Here is a 22,026-nt window from a genome sequence, read left to right on the forward strand (position 1 = left end):
ATTATTACCCCTCTTCTTGTTCAACTAAGATCTTACTCACCATCTCGGATCTCGGCGTTCTAAATTAGTGACTAAAAGGCTGGCTGCAGCAATAATAATACTTAAAGTTGCTGCTACCGCCTTTTTCCTTTTATATTTGGTTATTTCTGATAGTCTTGGCATTTCGAAATTTACCAAGTTAAATAAACAGCAATAAAGTAATTAAAAAAAACAAAAGTTTATAAGTTAGGTTAAGGGTAAAACTTTCAAATTGCATGCAAGCCGGGTTGCAAGCTGTAAAAGACCATGCAATAGACTTGCATGAAAGTCTTGCATGCAAGAAATTGCAGCAAGTTTTCTTGCAAGCTGTAAAGCGGTCTTTAGGAATTACATCAAGAAAACTACTTATACAAAAAATAAAAATGCGTCAATCTAATTGTATAACAATTAATTGTATTATTCTCTACCAAAATTATTTCATTTCGTGAAAGTACTACTATAATATGCACTTGATATTTCTTTGAAGGATATTTTTATGAAATTGTAAACTGTGCACTTGTATTACGATTATAGGTGATTTTAGTAATTTGAAATTTCAAGTTGCAAAATTACATTTAAAAATAAATATCAAAAAAAATAAACGTTGTAATATGGTTCTAAGTACATAACTGTTTGCAAGTTTGCATAAAAGACCCGGAAAGTGCAAGAAGACCAAATCTGTCATTCTGTCAAATCGCACATGAAACTTTTAAAGATGGCGGATTGTAATGCTTTTTGTTGGCATTAGATAGCGTGTTTATAATAAAGAAGCAATAAGCGCCAAATATTCAATTCTTGAGCCTCTCGAACCGCAGTATTCATTTCTAAGACATATTTATCCGTTTTAAAGAAGTTTGTAATACAAAACAGAAGAGCTGCTGTTGTTTTACTTAAAATATATGTAGGGTGGAAGATAGTGTTAGGTTAACTAATGAAGTTGAGCCCAAAATAGTGACACTTGCGTTTTTAGGACTAATACCACCAATACCGTAATGATGCCAATAGGAGGAGCTCCTCCGGTGCACGGCTCTAGTAGTTTATCACAAAGTAATACCTCACAAAATGCTAGTTTAACACCTACAGGTGGATCCAGCAAATCCAGTAGTAGCTTGGTAAGCCCACCTTCGATTACTATGTAGTAGTGTATGAGTGTATAGCATTAACAGGCCCATTGCTGGATGGATAATTTCCATCGTTTTCTGTTATAGCTGTCTGTTTCCAATCTCTGATTCCTAACTCACTGACATCTTCTATTACTACATCTCTCTGTCTGCATCTATTTTAGTCTGCGTTTTCTCACTATTTTTGATATCAGCAGGTTAGCATGCAGTTGGTTCACTTAACTAACTCAACTACTTAAATTTCTGTCAAATATTCTGTAAAGTATCTTTCTTTCCCAGGCTTCCAATCTACAGGGTGATTGATTAGTAGGGTAAAGCTCAATAGCTCCACTATACACTGGTAGAGGGGATATTTACAAATTCGCGAGTGCCAGTAGTGGCAAGTCTGTAAACGTTTACCGGAAATTTGACATAAATGTCAAAGTGATTAATTTAAAATTAAAAACATTAAGAGGAAACAGTAGCGATCAACAGGTAGCCAAAACGCGTTCCAAGATTGCGGCTGTAATTTTGAATATTTTTTCGAGATATTTGGCACACATATTCGTAATATAATAAAGAATGGCGGTACAGAGCCCAATTTGAAAAATATATTAATATGTGGAATTTACTCTGTAATTAAATACAATATTAAAAAAACGAGCCTGTACCGCCATTAAGAAGAACAAAAAAATACACTTTTTTCAAATAAACTTTTTTATCCGATGCCTAGATTTTGTGTCATTTTGGAACTACTGAAATTTTTTATTTCATTAGTAGTTCCAAAATGACACAAAATTTAGGCATCGGATACAAAAGTTTATTTGAAGAAAGTGTATTTTTTTGTTCTTCTTAATGGCGGTACAGGCTCGTTTTTTTTTAATATTGTATTTAATTACAGAGTAATTTCCACATATTAATATATTTTTCAAATTGGGCTCTGTACCGCCATTCTTTATTATATTACGAATACGTGTGCCAAATATCTCGAAAAAATATTCAAAATTACAGCCGCAATCTTAGAACGCGTTTTGGCTACCTGTTGATCGCTACTGTGTCACTTTAATTATAAAAAATATTAGTTGGTCAAAGCTGTGGTATATATTTTTACCTTAAATATACTTACGTTTTAAATACTGAATTTAAGTTTTTTTAATGTTCCGTAATATGTAATTATAAATTAATCTGCGCCATCTACACGATAATTGTGAAAGTATCCGAAGTAAGAAATTCATATTTTATCAATAGAACGTCAAAATGATTAGTAAAATCTTAAAAAATTCGATTACAATTTAATTACTTTTTTGCGCTGTAAATATTAAGCGATCACAATTAAATAATAAATTTAAAAATTACTGGTGAAAGTTGAATTAGTAATCCACCAGAAGCGACACCAGCGAAGCTCAGAGCGTATAGTAATAGATAGCAATAAAAGTTAATAACAAAAATTTTAGCCACCTTTGAGCTTCACAGTACAAAATTAGTTAGAATGTTACAGGGTGTTCGATAACACAGTGGCAGACCAAACTTATGTTTTTTTAAATGGAACACCCTATATTTTATTTTAAATTCGAAATCCTGTTAAGTCGCCATCACAAAAATATAAAGGTTTGTTATGTTATACAGGGTATAAATAAAAGTATTGTCAAAATTTTCAAGAATGGTCGATATTGCTAATTTTCTTTATATCAAATACAGGGTGAGTCAAAACGCAAGTACATTATTTTCCCAGTAATTTTGAATGGAACACCCTGTATTTTATATCACTATTGAAAAGTACCATTACCGTACTTTAATTTTTAGATAACATTCCCTATGTCTAAATTTGTTAGTTTTTGAGATATTTTCATTTTTCAATGGACCAGTAGCGTGGCCACCCAAATCACCAGAATTTAATAAACTGGACTGATTTTTTTGGGGTTACGTTAATAATGAAGTTTATAAAATACCTCCAACAACAAGGGATGAGATAAAAATAGAATACAAAGTGTATTTCGATGTGTTAATTTACAAATGCTCCGTAGAGTAAGTAGCTCATTCAGTGATCGTTTTTAGGCATACATAAATGTGTTAGGAGATAATTTTGAACACCCTTATGTAATTAAATATTAAAAATATTTTATTAAAAGTAGCTTCTAATTTTTTCAAACATGTTTTTTTGCAAAATGTATTACTGATAAATTATGTTTCGTTCTTTATTTGTTACATTGTTACATTTACATACAAAAGTAGTGTTTACATACATACATAATAATCGATTGCCTCTTTTACCATTAGGTGTCGAGGATAAAATAGTGTTTAATTGTCTTCACAAAATATTGTATTTTGTGTTTGTGTGTTTTTTTTGTAAAATTTATTACTAATTTTCTTTGTTTATTTGTTGAATTTACATAAAAAGATAGTTTTTAATTGTTTCAAAAATGTTGCATGTAGTGGTTGTGTTTTTGTTTTTAAAATGTATTACTAATAAATTATTTTTATTTCTTTATTTGCTACAGTGTTACATTGATTACCGGATTGATAGTCGGTAATCTTCAATTGTCAATTCAGTCATGGGTTACTTAAAATTTAGAGAAATTTAAACACCTAAAATAATTTGCTCTGAAAAATAAAAATATCTCGAAAACTAATAAATTTGGGCATAGGGAATGTTATATAAAAATTAAAGTATGTTAATGTTACTTTTCAATAATGATATAAAATACAGAGTGTTCCATTTAACATTACTGAGAAAATAATGTACTTGCGTTTTGACTGACCCTGTATTTAATATAAAGAAAATTAGCAATATCAAGAATTCTTAAAAATTTTGACAATAAATAAAAAAATATGGCATTAATAAACCATTGCTGTTGTGCTTATTTTTATTTATACAGGGAGTTGAACTTGTTACGATTTTCATACAAAATTGGTTATAACTTTGTAAATACCCTGTATAACATTACAAATCTTTATATTTTTGTGATAGAGAAGTTAACAGGATTTCAAATATAAAATAAAATATAGGGTGTTCCATTTAAAAAAACATAAGTTAGGTCTGCCACTGTGTTATCAAACACCATGTAACATTCTAACTAATTTTGTAATGTGAAGCTTAAAGGTGGCTAAAATTTTTGTTATTAACTTTTATTGCTGTCTATTACTATTCGCGGTGTGCAAGTACTTGGAAAGGGAAACGAGAAACGACCGTGCGCGAGTCGCGTAGAAATATTGCAACTATCTTAACTAAATCATATTGTCAATTGAAATTGTCAAATTGACGTATATTTCATACCTTCTGTCATTGACGCAGGAAAATTATATATTGCTCCACAATATTGATATGATATGCAATTATTATATAAAGGTAAATTTAATTAATTGTATTTTGCTTGCAGTACTGCATTTTAATAACTGATTTTATTTACTACATACAATTGTTTACGTTCGCTAAACATAACCTGCATCTTATTTTTTGTTCTTATTATTTTTTTGGACTATGGTCTTGACAATTATCCAGCAACCAGGACAAATATAATTGGCCAATATAATTAAAAGTGCGAATAAAAGTACAGAGCGTAGAAATAGAGGTCGCTTTGCCGAACTTGCACGGTCCCAATAGCGGAGCTATTGAGCTTTACCCTACTAATCAATCACCTTGTATTATGTATGCTTTTATTCATAGTCCATATCTCGACCCTGTATAGCATTTTGGGTCTAATTATCATTTTCTGTACTCTTATTTTTATATTACGTGATATTTCTTTAGCCTTTAGTCTATTACTTTTGATCAGTTTTAACACGTTTCTTGCCGATAACATGCTGACACGTCAATACATGAAGAGCATGCCAACCATGCTCTCGTGAGTTCAGATAGGGCCTTTATTATTACAAAAACAGTAAGCAGCTCTTGGTGAAAACCTACCCAGAATATATCGGCAGTTAATGGGTTAACTGGATTTCTGCTTTTTCCTTACATGTCTGATCGATAAGTATGCCTAAATACATAATATATTTTTCCTCCCTCTCAAATTCTACCTCTGATCCATTCTCCACATAACACATGTATTCCATGTCACTAGCGAAAAGTACCGTTACTGTACTTTAATTTTTGTATAATATTCCCTATGTCTAAATTTAATAGCTTTTGAGATATTTTCAGTTTTCAGAGCAAATTATTAATTAGGGTCTAAATCTTTCCAAATTTTAAGTAAGCCATGACTGAATTTTTTAAAACTGATAATTTAAGATTACTGATTATCAATCAAGTAATCAATGTAACAATGTAGCAAATAAAAAAACAAAAATAATTTATTAGTAATAAATTTTACAAAAGAAACACAACCACATTTTTTACATACCACAACATTTTTTACACCACAACATACAACATTTTTGAAACAATTAAAAACTACTTTTGTATGTAAATGTAACAAATAAAGAAAGAAAAATAATTTATTAGTCATAAGCTTTGCAAAAATAAACCCAAACACAAAATACAACATTTTGTGAAAACAATTAAAAACTACTTTTGTATGTAAATGTAACAATGTAACAAATAAAGAACAAAAAATAATTTATCAGTAAAAAATTTTACAAAAAAAAAACAAACACAAAATGTGTTGATAAAAAACTACTTTTAGTAAAATATTTTATGCAGTAAAACCTCGATTATCCGTCAGGGCATCGGACCAAGGGTATGACGGATAATCGAAAAGACGGTTAACAGAACATTAAAAAAAGTTAAAAATTGATAACACAACTCTCAAATTTTATTTGTATATTTTGTTTGATAATATAAGAGGAATTTGTGTTTGTGTTAATACAGTAGAACCCCACAAATCCGAACTAATTGGGGGTACAGCCTGTTCGGATTCCGAAAAGTTCGGATTATCCGAAAGTTAGCCTTAACTAGTAGTTCAAAGCTTTCATTGTGATTTTGAGTAGCCAAAAGTTCTCGCAAGAGTGTGGACAATATTTTTGGACTCAAGTTGACTACGAGAGAACCAAAGTAAGTTTGTGTTTAACCTTTATAAACACTTTATAAACCTATATATTAAAGTATAATATTTATTTTTAAGAAATTTTAAATGTCAAAGTCCTAGTGATCCTACATTGTCCAATTTACATCTGGCTTTACTCTGTATAATAAACATGTTTTTAAGTTTTTGTCTTGAATTTTTAAATTTTTTTTACTTTCCGTTGGTTCGGATTTGCCGAAAGTTCGGATTCGCGGGGTTCGGATTTACGGGGTTCTACTGTGTTGTCGAATTTGGTTTAAAATATTTATTCTGAAATCTTTGTTTGCTTTACTGATGCTTCACATTTTGGAAGGGCTGAATTTCTTAATCGGCGGAAGATCATGCAATCTACTTTATTGGATTCTTCTTGTCGAGAATACCACTCGATGGATGGTTGCATGTGCGATGAAGCTTCTCTAGCTTCTTTAGGCAAATCTTTGTCAGTTGCAAAAGCACCGTCAAATTCCAAGTTTGTGTCAGCTTCTGAACTTGTTTCGTCAGCCTCTGTTTTGCCATTTCAACGATTTCATCATCTGTCAGCAATCGATAGCCATTTGCGTCCTCATCACAAATTAACCATTCGTTTATGTCATCTTTAGGCAACGAAAACAAAACAGTTGATTCAGCCCTAACTTCATTTGTTACCGCACTGTACATTTCAGCGAATTTCGTTTGGCTTATCGCAATGCTAAAAAAAATGAATTGATGACTCAAATGTTTTCTTATGTACTCAATACAACTTATGTACAGACCCTGACGGTTAACAGAGGTGACGGTTATTGGAGAGACGGATAATCGAGGTTCCACTGTATATTTAATTACGTAAGGTGTTCAAAATGAGTTGAGTGAATGAGTTACTTACACTACGAAGCATTTGTAAATTAACACTTTGAAATACAGTTTGTAATCTATTTTTCATCTCATCCCTTGTTGAATGTATTTTATAACCTTCATTCTTAACGTAACCCCAAAAAAATCAGTCTAGTTTATTAAATTTTGATGATCTGGTTGGCCACGCTACTGGTCCATTGAAAAATGAAAATATCTCGAAAACTAAAATTTAACTTTAAAAATTTTGACAATAAATAAAAAAATATGGCATCAATAAACCATTACCGTTGTGCTTATTTATATATATATACAGGGAGCTGAACTTGTTACGATTTTCATAAGAAAATTGGTTTTAACTTTGTAAATACCCTGAATAATATAACACACCTTTATATTTTTGTAATTTGGAAGTTAAGAAGATTTCGAATACAAGATAAAATATAGGGTGTTCTATTTAAGAAAACATAAGTTCAGTCTGTCACGATGTTATCGAACACCCTGTAACATTCTAACTAATTTTGTAATGTGAAGCTCAAAGTTGGCTATAATTTTCGTTATTAACTTTTATTGCTATCTATTACTAGAGCGGATCTATTGAGCTTCACCCTACTAATCAATCACCCTGTAGGGTCTCAAAGAAAGCTGTCTCTGAAGAGCCTATTTGTGCTGGACCTGGAATGTTGTATTCATAGCAATTGATCAGCATTGTTTCAGCATAAAAATTTTAGCGGTTGTTGATCTTCCCTTACAAAATTCTCCATGTTCTTCTCCTAGACTCTTTCCCAAATATTTTTCTAGTCTTTTTTTATTAATATGGCGAACACCTTGCATATTACTTCTAATAAGGATATTCCTCTATTGTATAGTTTGCGCATTCAGTTCCATATCTTTTTTTTTTGTATGGGCATTATAATGGACTTTTTCTAATCTTGGGGCATTTTTTCAGCATCCCATATTTCTACTAGTCTTGTCGCCAGTGGGGGTACAACGGCCTCCTTAAGTTTTTTCGTAGGATGCATAGTTTTCGACATAAACGCGGTTAAACTTTCAAAAAATCGAAAAATTGCAATTTTTGAACCCGAATAACTTTTGATTGAAAAATAAAATAGCAATTCTGCTTACTGCATTTGAAAGTTCAAGTCAAATTCTGTCGGTTTTGATTACTTTCATTGCTAAAAATTAATTTTTTTATTGTTAAACAAAGCTATAAACACATAGTGATTGAATGATGTTTTCAATGCATTTCTCATTTGAAATCCAACAAGTAGACGCGCATACGGCGCATACACACAATTTCTACATAGGTTACGTACATTAAAACGCATGCATTGGGCACGGGAAACACTATGTATTTATGGCTTTGTCTAACAAATAAAAACTTAATTTTTAGCAATGCAAATAATCAAAATCGATAGAATTTGACTTGAACTTTCAAATGCAGTAAGCAGAATTGCTATTTTATTTTTTAATTAAAAGATATTCGGGTTCAAAAATTGCACTTTTTCGATTTTTTGAAAGTTCAACCGCGTTTATCTCGAAAACTATGCATCCTACGAAAAAACTTGTAAAAACAATTTTTGCTTAGAATCACCCAGAAAATATAAAAAAATGTTTTGTTTTGCGAAAAATCGCTGTTATGTGATTCCTCGAGTTCTTTGTTTATAACAATCTTATCGACATCCGGATCGACTGTTACCCAAAAAATTCGTGTTCTACGGGTCAAAATACATAAAAAAAGAATGTGTGTGTGTACTTTGTACGCACGTAAGAAGTTATACTTCTAAATATGATTTCAATGAAATAAATATACTTTCAGACAGTTTATTTGTATTTTATTTAAAGATTAAATTAATTTTTACTTACTACTTTCCAAACATTTTTATTAAAACAATACCAAAAATTAAAAAAAGATTAGAAAACACTAGGATTCGAACCGGGGTCCTCTTGATCTCCAGTCCAACGCGCTACCACAGAGCTATACCCTTTTGATTATCAGGGCTATAAGATTTCTCAGACATAGTGACAAACAGACGAAGTGAATTATAAAATAATATTTAATACATATGTACTTTAAATATTACTTATTATCTTATTCCCGAGGTAGACAAGTCTAAATACACAAAAATTATAATAATAGTTATTTATGATATAATTGTTAAAAGTACAATTTTAAGGCATGTATGTGAAAGTTTCGTGTGAAAGATTCGCTTCGCTCATTCTGCAATTCACATGAGTCCCTTAAAAATGTACTTTTTAACACGTAAAGTCGGAAAAATGAAAGAATACCCATGAACGAACATATATAAAACATGCTGTATTTTTCTGTCACCGTGTCAGAAAGAAAATTGTCCAGTGGAAATACATGTAACAATATGTTACATGTACTTGCGCTGGCCAATTTTTTGTATGACACGGTGACAGGAAAATACAGCGTGTTTTATATGTTCGTTCATGGGTATTCTTTCATTTTTCCTACTGTACCTATATCATACAATACTTTTTCTACAAACGTCTTATATATCAACAATTATAATTTATTCATTCTCAATTACAGGACAACATGACAATACCTACAAAAACTTTTACTTGAACTTGACTGACATTCCATTTTTATATTTTTCTTGACATTACATCAAAACTGCCTATACTGTCAATACGTAGGTAGGTAAATCAGAATAACATCTACTTTTATTTTTGTATATTCTAAGAAATTCTAATAGTTTTTTTCTACAAACGTGTTAAAAATGCAATACAGTTTAAATTAAATTTTAAAAAACTTTTTAAACCACCTTTTTCAAATTGCGCAAGTTGTATTATTAATATCTGTTAATGTTAATAAATGAAATATAAATATTTTGACGTTTCACAATTTGACAATTCACTTTTAACTGCAGTCCCTTACAATTTTTAAAGCACCGGTGCTTTAAAGTATCATTTTAACGCTCCTATAGAGTGCTATAAATTGCATTTTTAACACGTTTGTAGAAAAGTATATTTAAAAACACTAATATATTCTTTCCACACCTTTTTTGGACTGATAAATATATAAATTAAAACATTTAGTAACGAACTCCATACTGCCTGAGTGCGCATGCGCGCAGATCAATAAAATTTCACCCTCAATGAAATCGCGCCTAAAGAAGTATAACTTCAAATAACTTGGGTAAGTCCATCTGAATTAAGGAGGCCGTTGTACCCCTCCTGGCGACAGGACTATACTATTAACTCACTAATTTGGTTTTGTAAGGCCTCTCCTCCGTGTTTTAAGTTCTCTGTCACAATGCCACTTTCGCCGGGGCTTTTATGATTTTTTGTATCTTTTATTACTGTGTAGTAGTAGTAAACGTATTTAATTTGTTTTTTCTTGTTTTAGAAGCCAAATTATGCCCTTAAATTTACGCTAGCTGGACATACAAAAGCAGTGTCTTCTGTTAAATTTAGCCCTAATGGAGAATGGTTAGCCAGCTCATGTAAGTTGTTAGCACTGATTGTTTTACAGTGAATATCATCTGTTTTATATTTACAGCTGCAGATAAACTTGTAAAAATTTGGGGAGCATATGACGGGAAGTTTGAAAAAACCATTTCAGGACACAAACTAGGAATAAGTGATGTAGCATGGTCCAGTGATAGCAGACTACTAGGTAATTTATATTTTTTTTATTTTCTCAATTGTATTGGACCTTAAGGGGGCTATCCTACTGTAAAAGTATGAAATTCATATACTTTTTGGAATTTCTAAAATAAAAAGTACTGTACCCAGTTGTTTTGAAAATTTGAATGAGCATTTATTATAAAAATAAGTCAAAGTAATAGGGACTAATAGAGATCCTGAAATATAAAATTTCAAAGTTATTATTGAAATGTAAGTTATTTTCTACACCATCAACTAGGGGTTTTTTGATTAGATGAAAAATGTCAATTTGGCGGTTTTTGAAACTGAGGATTTTTAGGCTAATTCAAAAATAATTTAAACACTTCGTCATTTTTCCAAATTTTAATATTTTTCAAAAATCCTAATTGATGGTATAGAAAATAACTTATATTTCAATAATCACTTTGAAATTTTATACAGTGGAACTTAGATATTACGGCCTTAGTAGTTACGTCATCTCAGATGTAACGTCAATTTTTAATAGGTCTGGCCAAACACTATTCGATAACATTATTAAAAACCCGGTTTTATCGGCTAAAAATAAAGTAACCCTCATCTATACCATCATAAAATTTTACAGTAGGTTGTCCTTATTTTTATTTTATGAAGAATAAAGTGCAATGCGTTTCCGGATTTGCGACATTGTTCCTTCTAAGAATGTGAGAAAGACCAAATTATCCCTTCTGTGTATAGTTATGTGACCTTGAAAGTTCTATGATTTCTCATTTATCAAGGCCCCGTCTCACCATCAAATAATTGACAGTTATTTGATCAAACTTGACAGTCAAACTTGACTAGTGACACAAACTATACATACTAACTGTCACTTTGTGTCACTAACTGTCAAGTTTGATCAAATAACTGTCAATTATTTGATGGTGAGACGGGGCCTTTAGTGCCACCCTAACAGTCAAATTTTCTGTTTCAGAACAGTCTGTTAAAAAAATTTTCGCTACCGTGAAATTGTGTTCGGCTCGTTTTGTTTTTAGATTTTAATTTAGTAATTAGCTTTTCCTTTTTCTCTACCTCTTTTAACGTCACTCTGATATAGTGTCATTTTTTACTGGACCAGAAAAAGGAAGTTTTTTACTGGAAGTTCCACTGTATTTCAAGATCTCTATTAGTCCCAATTCACTGCAGCAGTGTTTTATGTTTTTTTTCACAGTGCTAGCAGATGGCGCATAAATCGTTTAATTTTCAATATTTTTTTATGAAACTTTTTTATATTTACTTCTTTTTATAATAAATGCTCATGTAGATTTTTAAAACAACTGGTACAGCACTTTTTATTTTAGAAATTCCCAAAGAAGTATATGAATTTCATACTTTAACACTAGGATAGCCCTTAAACATTTTATATCCAAATAAAGAAAGTGAATTTGATTGACAATGTTTTTCAGTGTCTGGTAGTGATGATAAAACGCTCAAAATATGGGAGCTATCCTCAGGTAAATGTCTAAAGACTCTCAAAGGGCACAGCAACTACGTATTCTGCTGCAACTTTAATCCTCAATCCAACCTTATCGTTTCTGGTTCTTTTGACGAGTCTGTCAGAATATGGGATGTGAGAACAGGAAAATGTCTTAAGACACTGCCAGCACATTCAGACCCTGTTAGTGCAGTACATTTCAACAGAGACGGATCTCTTATTGTCAGTAGCAGTTACGATGGACTTTGGTAAGTATGGTATCTATATTTTTATTGTACAAAATAGTTTAATGAAAGATATACAATTAATTGAATGTCATCGCTGTGTTTTATTGCCTTAAGATTACACAAATATAGTTATACCATTTTTGTTTAGAAAGACACATCTTTTTCATGTGTGTACAAATGTTGACCATTGTTTCTTATTATATGCTAATCTGCTTGCGTTTGCTATTATTTTTCTCTTCCTTTGAATTATTTTCACAAAACTGCTGCATCCCAATCTTTTCTAGGTCTTCCTCTAATTCTTATCTTTTGTAACCTGCTTTCCATATTTTCAATTGTGCTCATTTTTGGTCTTAAATGCACATGTGATGAATTTCTTGTAATTTTTTTATCTGATTTAACTTATGAAATTGAAAAAGCAAGTGAAAAACAGTTGATAGAACCATATTTTAGTTGTTTGAAGCATTTTCTTTGCAGCCTATTTGATGCTCGATGCTTTATACAATTAGTTTTTAATTTTAACATCCATATACACCTAAATTGGCTGTTCCAATTTTAAAATGTTTGTTCTTCTTTAGCCGTATTTGGGACACAGCTTCAGGCCAGTGTTTGAAAACTCTCATTGACGATGACAATCCACCAGTATCCTTTGTCAAATTTTCACCAAACGGCAAGTATATATTGGCTGCTACATTAGATAACACGCTTAAATTATGGGACTATGCCAAAGGAAAATGCCTTAAGACTTACTCAGGACATAAAAATGAAAAATTCTGTATTTTTGCCAATTTCTCAGTCACTGGTGGTAAGTGGATAGTGAGCGGATCTGAGGATAATCTGGTGTATGTATGGAATTTGCAGACCAAGGAGATTGTTCAAAAACTACAAGGACATACAGGTAATTATTGAAGTAATTTTGAAATTTTCTCTACTATTATACATTTAATATATTTATCAGTTACATTTTTGTTTGTGCAGTTTATAATTTTAAAGTTTTTCTCAACCTAGCCCAGAGTTTTTGTGGTGTGGTTAAAAAGCTGCTATATTTTTTACTCACAATCGGTTAGTAATTTATGGATTTCTAACCTTTGAAGTAATCAGGAAGCGACTTATTACTTACTTTACTTTCCCAACTAGCCGGGAAAGTACTTTCCCGGCTAGCATCTGTCACTTTTCTACCTGCAAATGTCAATGTCATTTTTGATTAAAAGATGGTTTAGAAAGAATAGAATTCACTCAACATTTATTTAATTAAGAAACAACAACAACAATAACAAAAAGAAAACTATTTGGAATTATAAATATTAATAGTTACATTAGCACACCTTTAGCCACGCACCATTTACTGTATAGTTCATAGGTGTTTTCATACCTCTCCCTGCTTTTTTCAGGAATTATTCCTTCAGTAGCTCCCTCTGCAGCTACCCGCAGTTCTGGTGGCGTACATTCAAATTCACTATCAGACATTTTTGTAAAATAAACACAATTTGATTATATGTACAATTAATGGCGTCGTGTATCGCCTAAATGTCAGATTCAACAAACTTGTTTTGTTACCTAGCAACGATCTCACAGGTTAAAATTACTTAAAATAATTCATCTTATCACATAATGAAAATGGATACAGATATTTGAAACGAAATTATTATTGGTAGATTGTGAGTATTAGAAATCCATAAACTACTAACCGATTGTGAGTAAAATAGTATACAAACCTCGCGGGAACTCATTCTAGCCTCGCGTCTGTAGTTTACCTCAGTGCTTCGCACCTCGGTAAACTACCTTGCCGCTCGGCTGAAATAGAGTACTTTCCCGCTAGGTATGTAATATACTATTACCGCTTTACATTATTTTGAGAAACTTGGTAAGGAAGAATGTAGAATATATATTTATTTGTAAATATAGAAAAAATGCTCAGAATATATGGATCTGTATCATATTCAGTTTACTAACATATATATTAACGATCACCCTTGATTCTCGATCTTCTTCAACATTTTGCCTTTTTTTAATTGTAAAACATTTCTCTTCTCTTTCTGGTCCATAACTAACAAGTTTCAATCATAAATGTATACTAAATGTTTAGTTAGACTGATTTGTGGAAATATTTTTTGGAAAAACTTAAAGAGCATAACTATAATTATTAGAAGAAAAGTGCTCGACTTGTTACTGATCACATGCCAGGGATCTTCTGCAGTCTATATGTTCCGTTGTTGGTGTGGTTGCGTGTGATAACTTATTGTCCACGGAAACAAATAAAATAAAAGTAAATGAAACGTAAAACAACTGTCAATAATATATTTATTTCGGTAAAAAGCGTGCGTGTGCTTATTTCTCGGAGAGGGTGTGTTTCTGACATTTCCCGGCCAACCGCTAAGATGTGACTGAGCTGAAATCATTAATTTTGTCATATGTGGTTTAAACTTTGAAGGCCCTTTGATGTGAGGGACTGGCTGATGTATTTTATAGTATTTTGTTTCCCATACATAAAACTGAAAAAGGTTTAGGCAATTAATATAAATATGGTTTTGTATATCATGAGCGGAAAAAATGTAAATTTTAAATGAGGCGTATTATTTCATTTAGGGAGAAAAGTTATTAAAAAATGGGTGCGTTCGGACGACCATAGCGGCTGGCTGCCAGCAGAAATCGGCTGAGTGGTTGCATCCAGCCGTGATAGGGAAAGCTTAGTAAATCTCTCAGCGGCTGGCTTCCAGCGGTGACATCTGACAGCTACTGCTGGCTCAGCTGTCCAGCCGCTGTGGTCGTCCGAACGCACCCATTAGCAATTAAAAAATAGTAATTGTAGCTTGCTGCTACATATATAATATACAGTAGGAAAAATGAAAGAATACCTATGAACAAACATATAAAACACGCTGTATTTTCCTGTCACCGTGTCACACAAAAAAATGGCCAGCGCTAGTACAGACCCTGGCCATATTATTATGACCACCTATGAATTTTTACAAAAAATCAACTATTCCACTAGGTACGTTTTGTTTAAAATATGATTTTTAAATTTAACTTTGCTATGCATATATATTTAATAATAAACAGCAATAAAATATTTGAAAATATTACATATTTATATTTTTTTAATATGTTGTTGAACTTCTGACCTTAATCAGATGGAAAATATTTGGGAGCTTTTAAAACGAGAAATTTCCGATGAAAAGGTCACTAACGAAATTGTTTTGATGAAAGAACTAATATATCGTTGAAACCACAATAACAAATTGAAGCAAAAAAAATTAACTGCATTCAAAGTATGCCAAGATGGGTACTAGCGGTAATCAAAGTTAGAGGGGGCTCAGCAAAATATTAAAAAAATACAAATATGTGATACTTTCAAATGGTTTATTGCTGTTTATTATTAAATGTATTATATTTAATAATAAACACCAATAAAACGTTTAAAAATATCACATATATTTATTTTTCCACTATTTTGTTGGGCCACCTTTAACTTTCATTAGCGCTTGTATCCGTCTTGCCATATTTTGAATGCAGTTAAAATTTTTTTTGCTTTAATTTGTCATTGTGGTTTCAATGATATATTAGTCCTTTAATCAAAAAAAATTCGTTAGTACCTTTTCATCGGAAATTTCTCGTTCTAAAAGCTCCCAAATATTTTTCATCTGATTAAAGTCAAAAGTTCAACAAATTATTAAAAAGTAAATAAACATGTAATATTTTCAAATGATTTATTGGTGTTTATTATTAAATATAATATAGTCAATGTACAACATTAACATTACATAACAAAATTAAATTTAAAAATCATATTTTAAACAAAACGTACCTAGTGGAATAGTTTATTTTTATAAAAATTCATAGGTGGTCATAATAATATGGCCAGGGACTGTACATGTAATAATTATTGTTACATGTACTTGCACTGGACAATTTTCTTTGTGACACGGTGACAGGAAAATACAGCGTGTTTTATATGTTCGTTCATGGGTATTCTTTCATTTTTCCGACTGTATATAATTTAGGTCTGCAATCCTAGAAGGCCCATGGATTGATTTACTATTCCTTTCCGTTCTTGTTTTCTGCTTTATTTTTCCAATTGGAGATTTTAAGTACTTCTACATATTTTTCGGTGTCCTTCTTCTCGGCCTACCTTTCTTCTGCTTTCCTCCTATTCCTCCCATTAGTATTCTATTTATCAACATTCCATAGCGTTCCTCCAAATATTTTCATGAGGACTTTTCTTTCCCACACTTGTAACATAACTTGTTCGGATTTGTTCATCATCCATGTTTCACTAGCATATAAGGTATTATCACTGTCTTATCTTCTTATCCTAGCCCTTCTAGATATGGTTTTACCTCTGAATAACTTAGATACCTCTGAATAACTAGAGCAAAAATACAATGAGTACCAGCCAGGCGCGGACACAGGGGGTCAACGGGTCCATGGACCCCCCTATTGTATTTAGTCTTATAAGTATTTTTTGATTATTTATTATTTTTTCTGTTAACTCTAAAGTTTAAGCCATTAGTACATACAACATTAAATTACACGACAACCGCTTCCAACAAATTAAAAGAAGCCATAAAATCTAATAAAACACCCTTCTCTGAAAAATAATCTGCAGGCGCATTTGTTTGGGTACCGGTGGAAGCATAAACAACGGAAATATTTTTCTCAATTCAAAGAATAACAAAAATGCTATTTTAAAATGAAAATACATTACACTGGGTATAAACCTTATCTCATGAAAAATTACGTTTCAAATTTGCGATACAATAAAGATATAAAAATTTGTATTTTACTAGATAATCCATGCGTACCTACCCATTGATGGTAGAAAGGTTAATCTTTATGGTAAAGAACGACCAGTGAGATTAATAGTCGTGAATTGTCTATCAATCCTTTTGATACCGTAGGTATCTGGGATTATATAGTGTATTTTATCCTTAGAGTAAGTGTGAGTCGTATGGCTAAATCTGGAAAATATAATATTTGAGCAGTGTTGCCACAGGTCTTGGACAAAATTTAGGGAGACTGCTCCTATTTTTCGGTAGAAATCGTCAAATTTCGGTAGATTTCATTTTTTTGCTTCTTTTGCTATCAATTGCAAAAAAATGATACTTTAAGTACGAGTATTCAAAAATAAACTACATCATCATATCAATGATATAATCAATAATCACCATTCATCATAAAAATCATTCAAAGTTCAATATCGTTATACCTTAAAAAATACATTTTCTCGGCTTTCTAGGTATTATAGAGCAATTTTCTTAATTTTTTTTAATCCAAAGTAACTTGAGTAGAGCCATCTAACTAAAGCAATACTAAATATCAAGGATGCTTTAGTTTTGTTATAAGGAATTAATTTATTTATAATAAAATAAAACTGCATGTTTTTCCTGTTGTAGACTTTTTAAAAAAACTTACCGCACGTGTACCTATTAGCGTTCAAGATACAAATATTCTTATTAGTGGAGTCACTGAAGGTTTTCACCTCCGATTTCGTTGAATCTTCATCGATTTTCATGGAAATTGGTGAGTAGTTAGAAGATACTTCAAGGAACAAAGGTGACATGATGCCAACTTGCGCTTTTACCCTGGGGGTGGATGCCATTCCTTCTCGGGGGTGAAATTTTTTTTAATAAAAAAAATACCAGAAATCGATAGAGGGGCAACTTCTAAGCAAAATTTGTTATATAAAGTTATTAACATAAATCAATACTTTTTGAGTTATTAAATATCAAAAATTTTATTTTTTATTAAAAAAAATGCATGTTTTAAAGCTGTTTTTCACGTATTACTCAAAAACTATAAGCTTTTGTAAAAAAAACGATTATTACCAAAATTAAAGATAATAAAAAATTTAATACACTCCCCACTTAAAGAACTAAACTAATGTTATTTCAAAGTGAGTTATGGGTAATTGAATGTATATTTTTTTCGACGAGTACTCAAATCTAAGTATTCAAGCTTACATAACGGGAAAACGATGCATTTTATAGAATATACTTATAAAACACTTGTCAAAGTACTTCGGAGTACCTATCAAATGAGCTCCAGTAGAAGTTAATAGCATCAAAATTAAGCAAGTTATGATAAAAATAAGAGAACCCTTTCGATTTTTTAGGAAAAAGTGAAAAATAAAACATACGCCATTTCCACAAAAATTAAAATTTGTAGTAATCCTCACAAGAATTGCTTTAGGTTAACATAGTTAATGATATCAACAATTTTCACCTGTTTAGAATGCATATTTAAAAAAAAAGATACAATTTAAAAAAATCAGAATTTTTAAAATTATCCCACTTTTCATTTTCTTTTGATAATAACTCAAAATATACTCAATATACGTAAAAAATAATATATAACTAAAATTTAGTTTTTCTGTTCCAAATACTTTACCAATTTTACTATTTCCGTAGAGTAAAAAATAACCGAGATAGAAACGTTAAAAATTTCATTTTTGCTGCGAGAACCATGTAACCTGGGCCATTTAACCTTTTATTGTTAAAAAAGTAAGAGGTTTAAAATACTAATTTTGACATTTTATAATAGCTCTTGGAATCAACTTTTAATTAGTTTTTAGGTGAACCTGATATCTTAAAAATTAACGGAGTTATTTACAAAAAAACAATAACATATTTTGTAAAAATTTTTAAACGATACATTTTGAAACATTTTTGGTGCATAAATTTTAATGCTATCAACTTGTTCGAGGGCTTATTTGATAGATATTTCTATGAACTTTGACAAATGTTTAATAAGTTTATGTTATAAAATGCATCATTTTGCCGGTATTTAAGCTTGAATACTTAGATTTGGGTACTCGACGAAAGAAATGTACATTCAATTACCTATATATAACTTACTTTTAGTTAACATAGAAAGGTTTTTCTAGTAAGGAGTTTATTTGATTTTTTATTAGCCTCAATTTTGATAATATAATAACTTTTTTGTAAAAACTTATAGTTTTTGAGTTATTTATGAAAAATCGGTTAAAAACATACATTTTTCTCACGAAAAATTAAAATCTTTCATCTTTAATAACTCAATAAGTTTTGATTTATTTTAATAACTTTATATAACAAATTTTGCTTATAATTTGTCCCGTTATCGAATTGTGGGGTTATTTTTAATAAAATAATTTTCACCCCCGAGGAGGGGTGGCATCCACCCCCAGGGTAAAAGCGCAAGTTGGCACCATGTCACCTTTGTTCCTTGAGATATCCTCTAACAACTCACCAATTTTCATGCAAATCGATGGAGGTTCAACGAAATCGGAGGTAATAGCTGTATAATTGTTTAAACGAGATAAAAAATTTTGTTATAATAAATAATAGTTATAAGTTATTAACATTTATAAATTACTGCAAAAATAAGGGTTTTTTGCAATTATCTCCAATTGTTTATGTACTTCAAATTAGAAACTATTAAGATCTAGAATATTTATTTGAAACATTTTTCTCTAAAATCTACAAGACATGTTTTATGAGCAAAAACATGATTTTTTACACTTTATAATCGTTTAAAAACAAAACAATATCGGATATTGAAGCAATTGGGAACGAGAAAATTTTTTAATGTTCTTTAGTTATGTCGAAATACTGTAAGTTATAAAGGTGCAAAATAAATTTTTTCTGTTTTAAGATTTTAATATAAATACTATTTTTAGTTTGGAATTATCTTCTATATCAAAATAAGCCACAATCTTTCAGTATTCACTATTCAGATTCAGATAAATTCAGCAGATATCGGTAAATCCGTATCTGCATGTCATCAGCTGTTCGGTTGATTCTGACTTCTTTGACGACAATTTCAAGAAGGATACAACAGTGATGACAGAGGGTCCCTTTATCTCACCCCTTCACTGACTTCAAACTTATCTGTTTCTTTTCTATTTACTTTAACCCTATTCTTGTTTAAAGTCAATGTATTCTTAACCCTCTGTTAGTCGCTATCGGTGTCACACACGGACGACAGAATTATTCATTCGGAATTTACAAAATAACTGGTTTTTTCTATCGCCACTTTCTGTACCTCTTCCTATCAACTATCCTCGTGTTAGTATACATTCTTACCTACTTGGGTACAGTTGTGCGAGTTTTATAGCTATTTTCGGTGCAAGACTCCGTAGGGAATAACGGTGTGGTTATTACTTTATTGGCATAACTTGCAGTTCAGGTAAAGATTTAGCATCTTATTATTGCATTTTATCGGTAAGTTTTGGTCAAATCTTATTTATAGATGTCCTTTGAAGCCGAACAACAACGTTTGTTGAAATTATGGGAAATGATTTCTAGCGAATATTTTTATATTACAAATAACAATATGTGTATTGTTATACAAGGGTTTTTCATTTTATATCTGTTGTTTTTCAATAAAACATTTTCAATAATATTTTTCAGTCATTCCTATATACAATATAAAATATTTGTATGAATTTTATAGCAATAACTATTTTTTTTTAATTGTCGGTCTCTGACACCGTAGCGACTCTTAATGCTCCGTTTATCCTAGCGACTAACGGAGGGTTAATGTTAGCAATATATAATTATTTATTTAATTGATACTTTTCTAATAATAATCTTTCTTAGATGTTGTTTTATGTACCACCTGCCATCCCACGGAGAACATCATCGCGTCAGCAGCCTTAGAAAACGATAAGACGATAAAATTATGGAAGAGCGATACTTAAAATCTAATCTAATATATTAATTTTAAGTTTTCTCTAGTAAATAAGTTGAAGTTGTGTTGATACAGAAATAAGTATTTTTTTAAGATTTTAATTTTTAAGATTATTGTACAAATGCAAGATTGGGTTCATAATTTTTTTCTCCATGTTAGTTCAATGTTAGATGTTATTTTTGACGAAATATATTTTAAAGTTAATAGGAAACTCTTCTGAAAATACTATTCTGCTATAGGATAAAAATATAATGTAGCGACAAGGTTTGGTACTAGAGACGGGAGTAAAAACATATCGCCACCATTTCAATGGAAGACAGAACCTATTTTGATGCTTCATTACGAATTTTAGTTTCTTTGTAATAAAATAAAGCTGTGGATACTAGTAGACCTAGACTCAGTTCAAAAAAGCATTCTGATAAGTTTTTAAATTATAAGAATAGACTTGGTTACGTTTTCTTACATCTTATATGTGTTATTTCTATCAAATAACATTGTCTAAATTTAGTCGCATTATTAGTCGTCATCCTCGTCGCTGCACGTTTTTACCCATTGAAACAGTCGAAACCTGGACCTAACTTTGAAAAATTACTGTGTAATGTTATAATGTTCTGTAATTGTATAATTTTCTGAGGCTTCATCGGTTTGCACCAAAATTTGACTATAGCGCTTTTCATTCACAGTCATTCGTTTCGAGCTTCTGTCATGTGTCACAATATTAATATTGTTGTTCTGAAGCTATTTCCTTGTGGCATTTTTATAATTAAGTATTTTCTATGGGAAATAAGCCACAATTTTACTAAAAAATGAATTTATTAACGTTTCGAAGCCCAAATCGGGTTTCGTTGTCAAAATACAAAATACTATTAAAATAAACAAAAATGTTGTTGCTAAGTAAAAAAATTCTTCTAATAATTTATTTAATCTGACTCATTTATATTGGCAATTCAGACGTATATTATACATTTTAAAGCAAAAGACTTTAAAATGATATCGCCAATATTTATGAGTTGCGTTCCTGGGACGACTTTACTAAAAAATAGTTCATTCGATTACATGAAATCAATCCCAACTCAAGAATATCCATCGCAAAAGAATCA

At 30.8% G+C, this 22,026-nt stretch overlaps 1 protein-coding gene across 1 annotated transcript; it reads left to right on the forward strand.

Annotated features, from left to right (window-relative positions):
• The first annotated feature begins 723 nt into the window (after positions 1-723).
• Positions 724-21,137, forward strand: LOC114326743 (WD repeat-containing protein 5). Its single transcript, XM_028275175.2, has 7 exons — positions 724-919; positions 989-1,130; positions 10,323-10,419; positions 10,476-10,592; positions 12,004-12,280; positions 12,835-13,154; positions 20,836-21,137. Coding segments are annotated over exons 1-7 (1,056 nt in total). The 5' UTR covers positions 724-917; the 3' UTR covers positions 20,937-21,137.
• The last annotated feature ends 889 nt before the right edge of the window (positions 21,138-22,026 follow it).

This window comes from Diabrotica virgifera, chromosome 2 (assembly GCF_917563875.1).
Source record: "Diabrotica virgifera virgifera chromosome 2, PGI_DIABVI_V3a".
Lineage (NCBI taxonomy): Eukaryota > Metazoa > Arthropoda > Insecta > Coleoptera > Chrysomelidae > Diabrotica > Diabrotica virgifera.

Coding starts and splice junctions, on each gene's coding strand:
- LOC114326743 (XM_028275175.2), top strand. Junction 10,420..10,475: donor AGAATGGTTAGCCAGCTCAT/GTAAGTTGTTAG, acceptor TTATATTTACAG/CTGCAGATAAACTTGTAAAA. Junction 10,593..12,003: donor CAGTGATAGCAGACTACTAG/GTAATTTATATT, acceptor AATGTTTTTCAG/TGTCTGGTAGTGATGATAAA.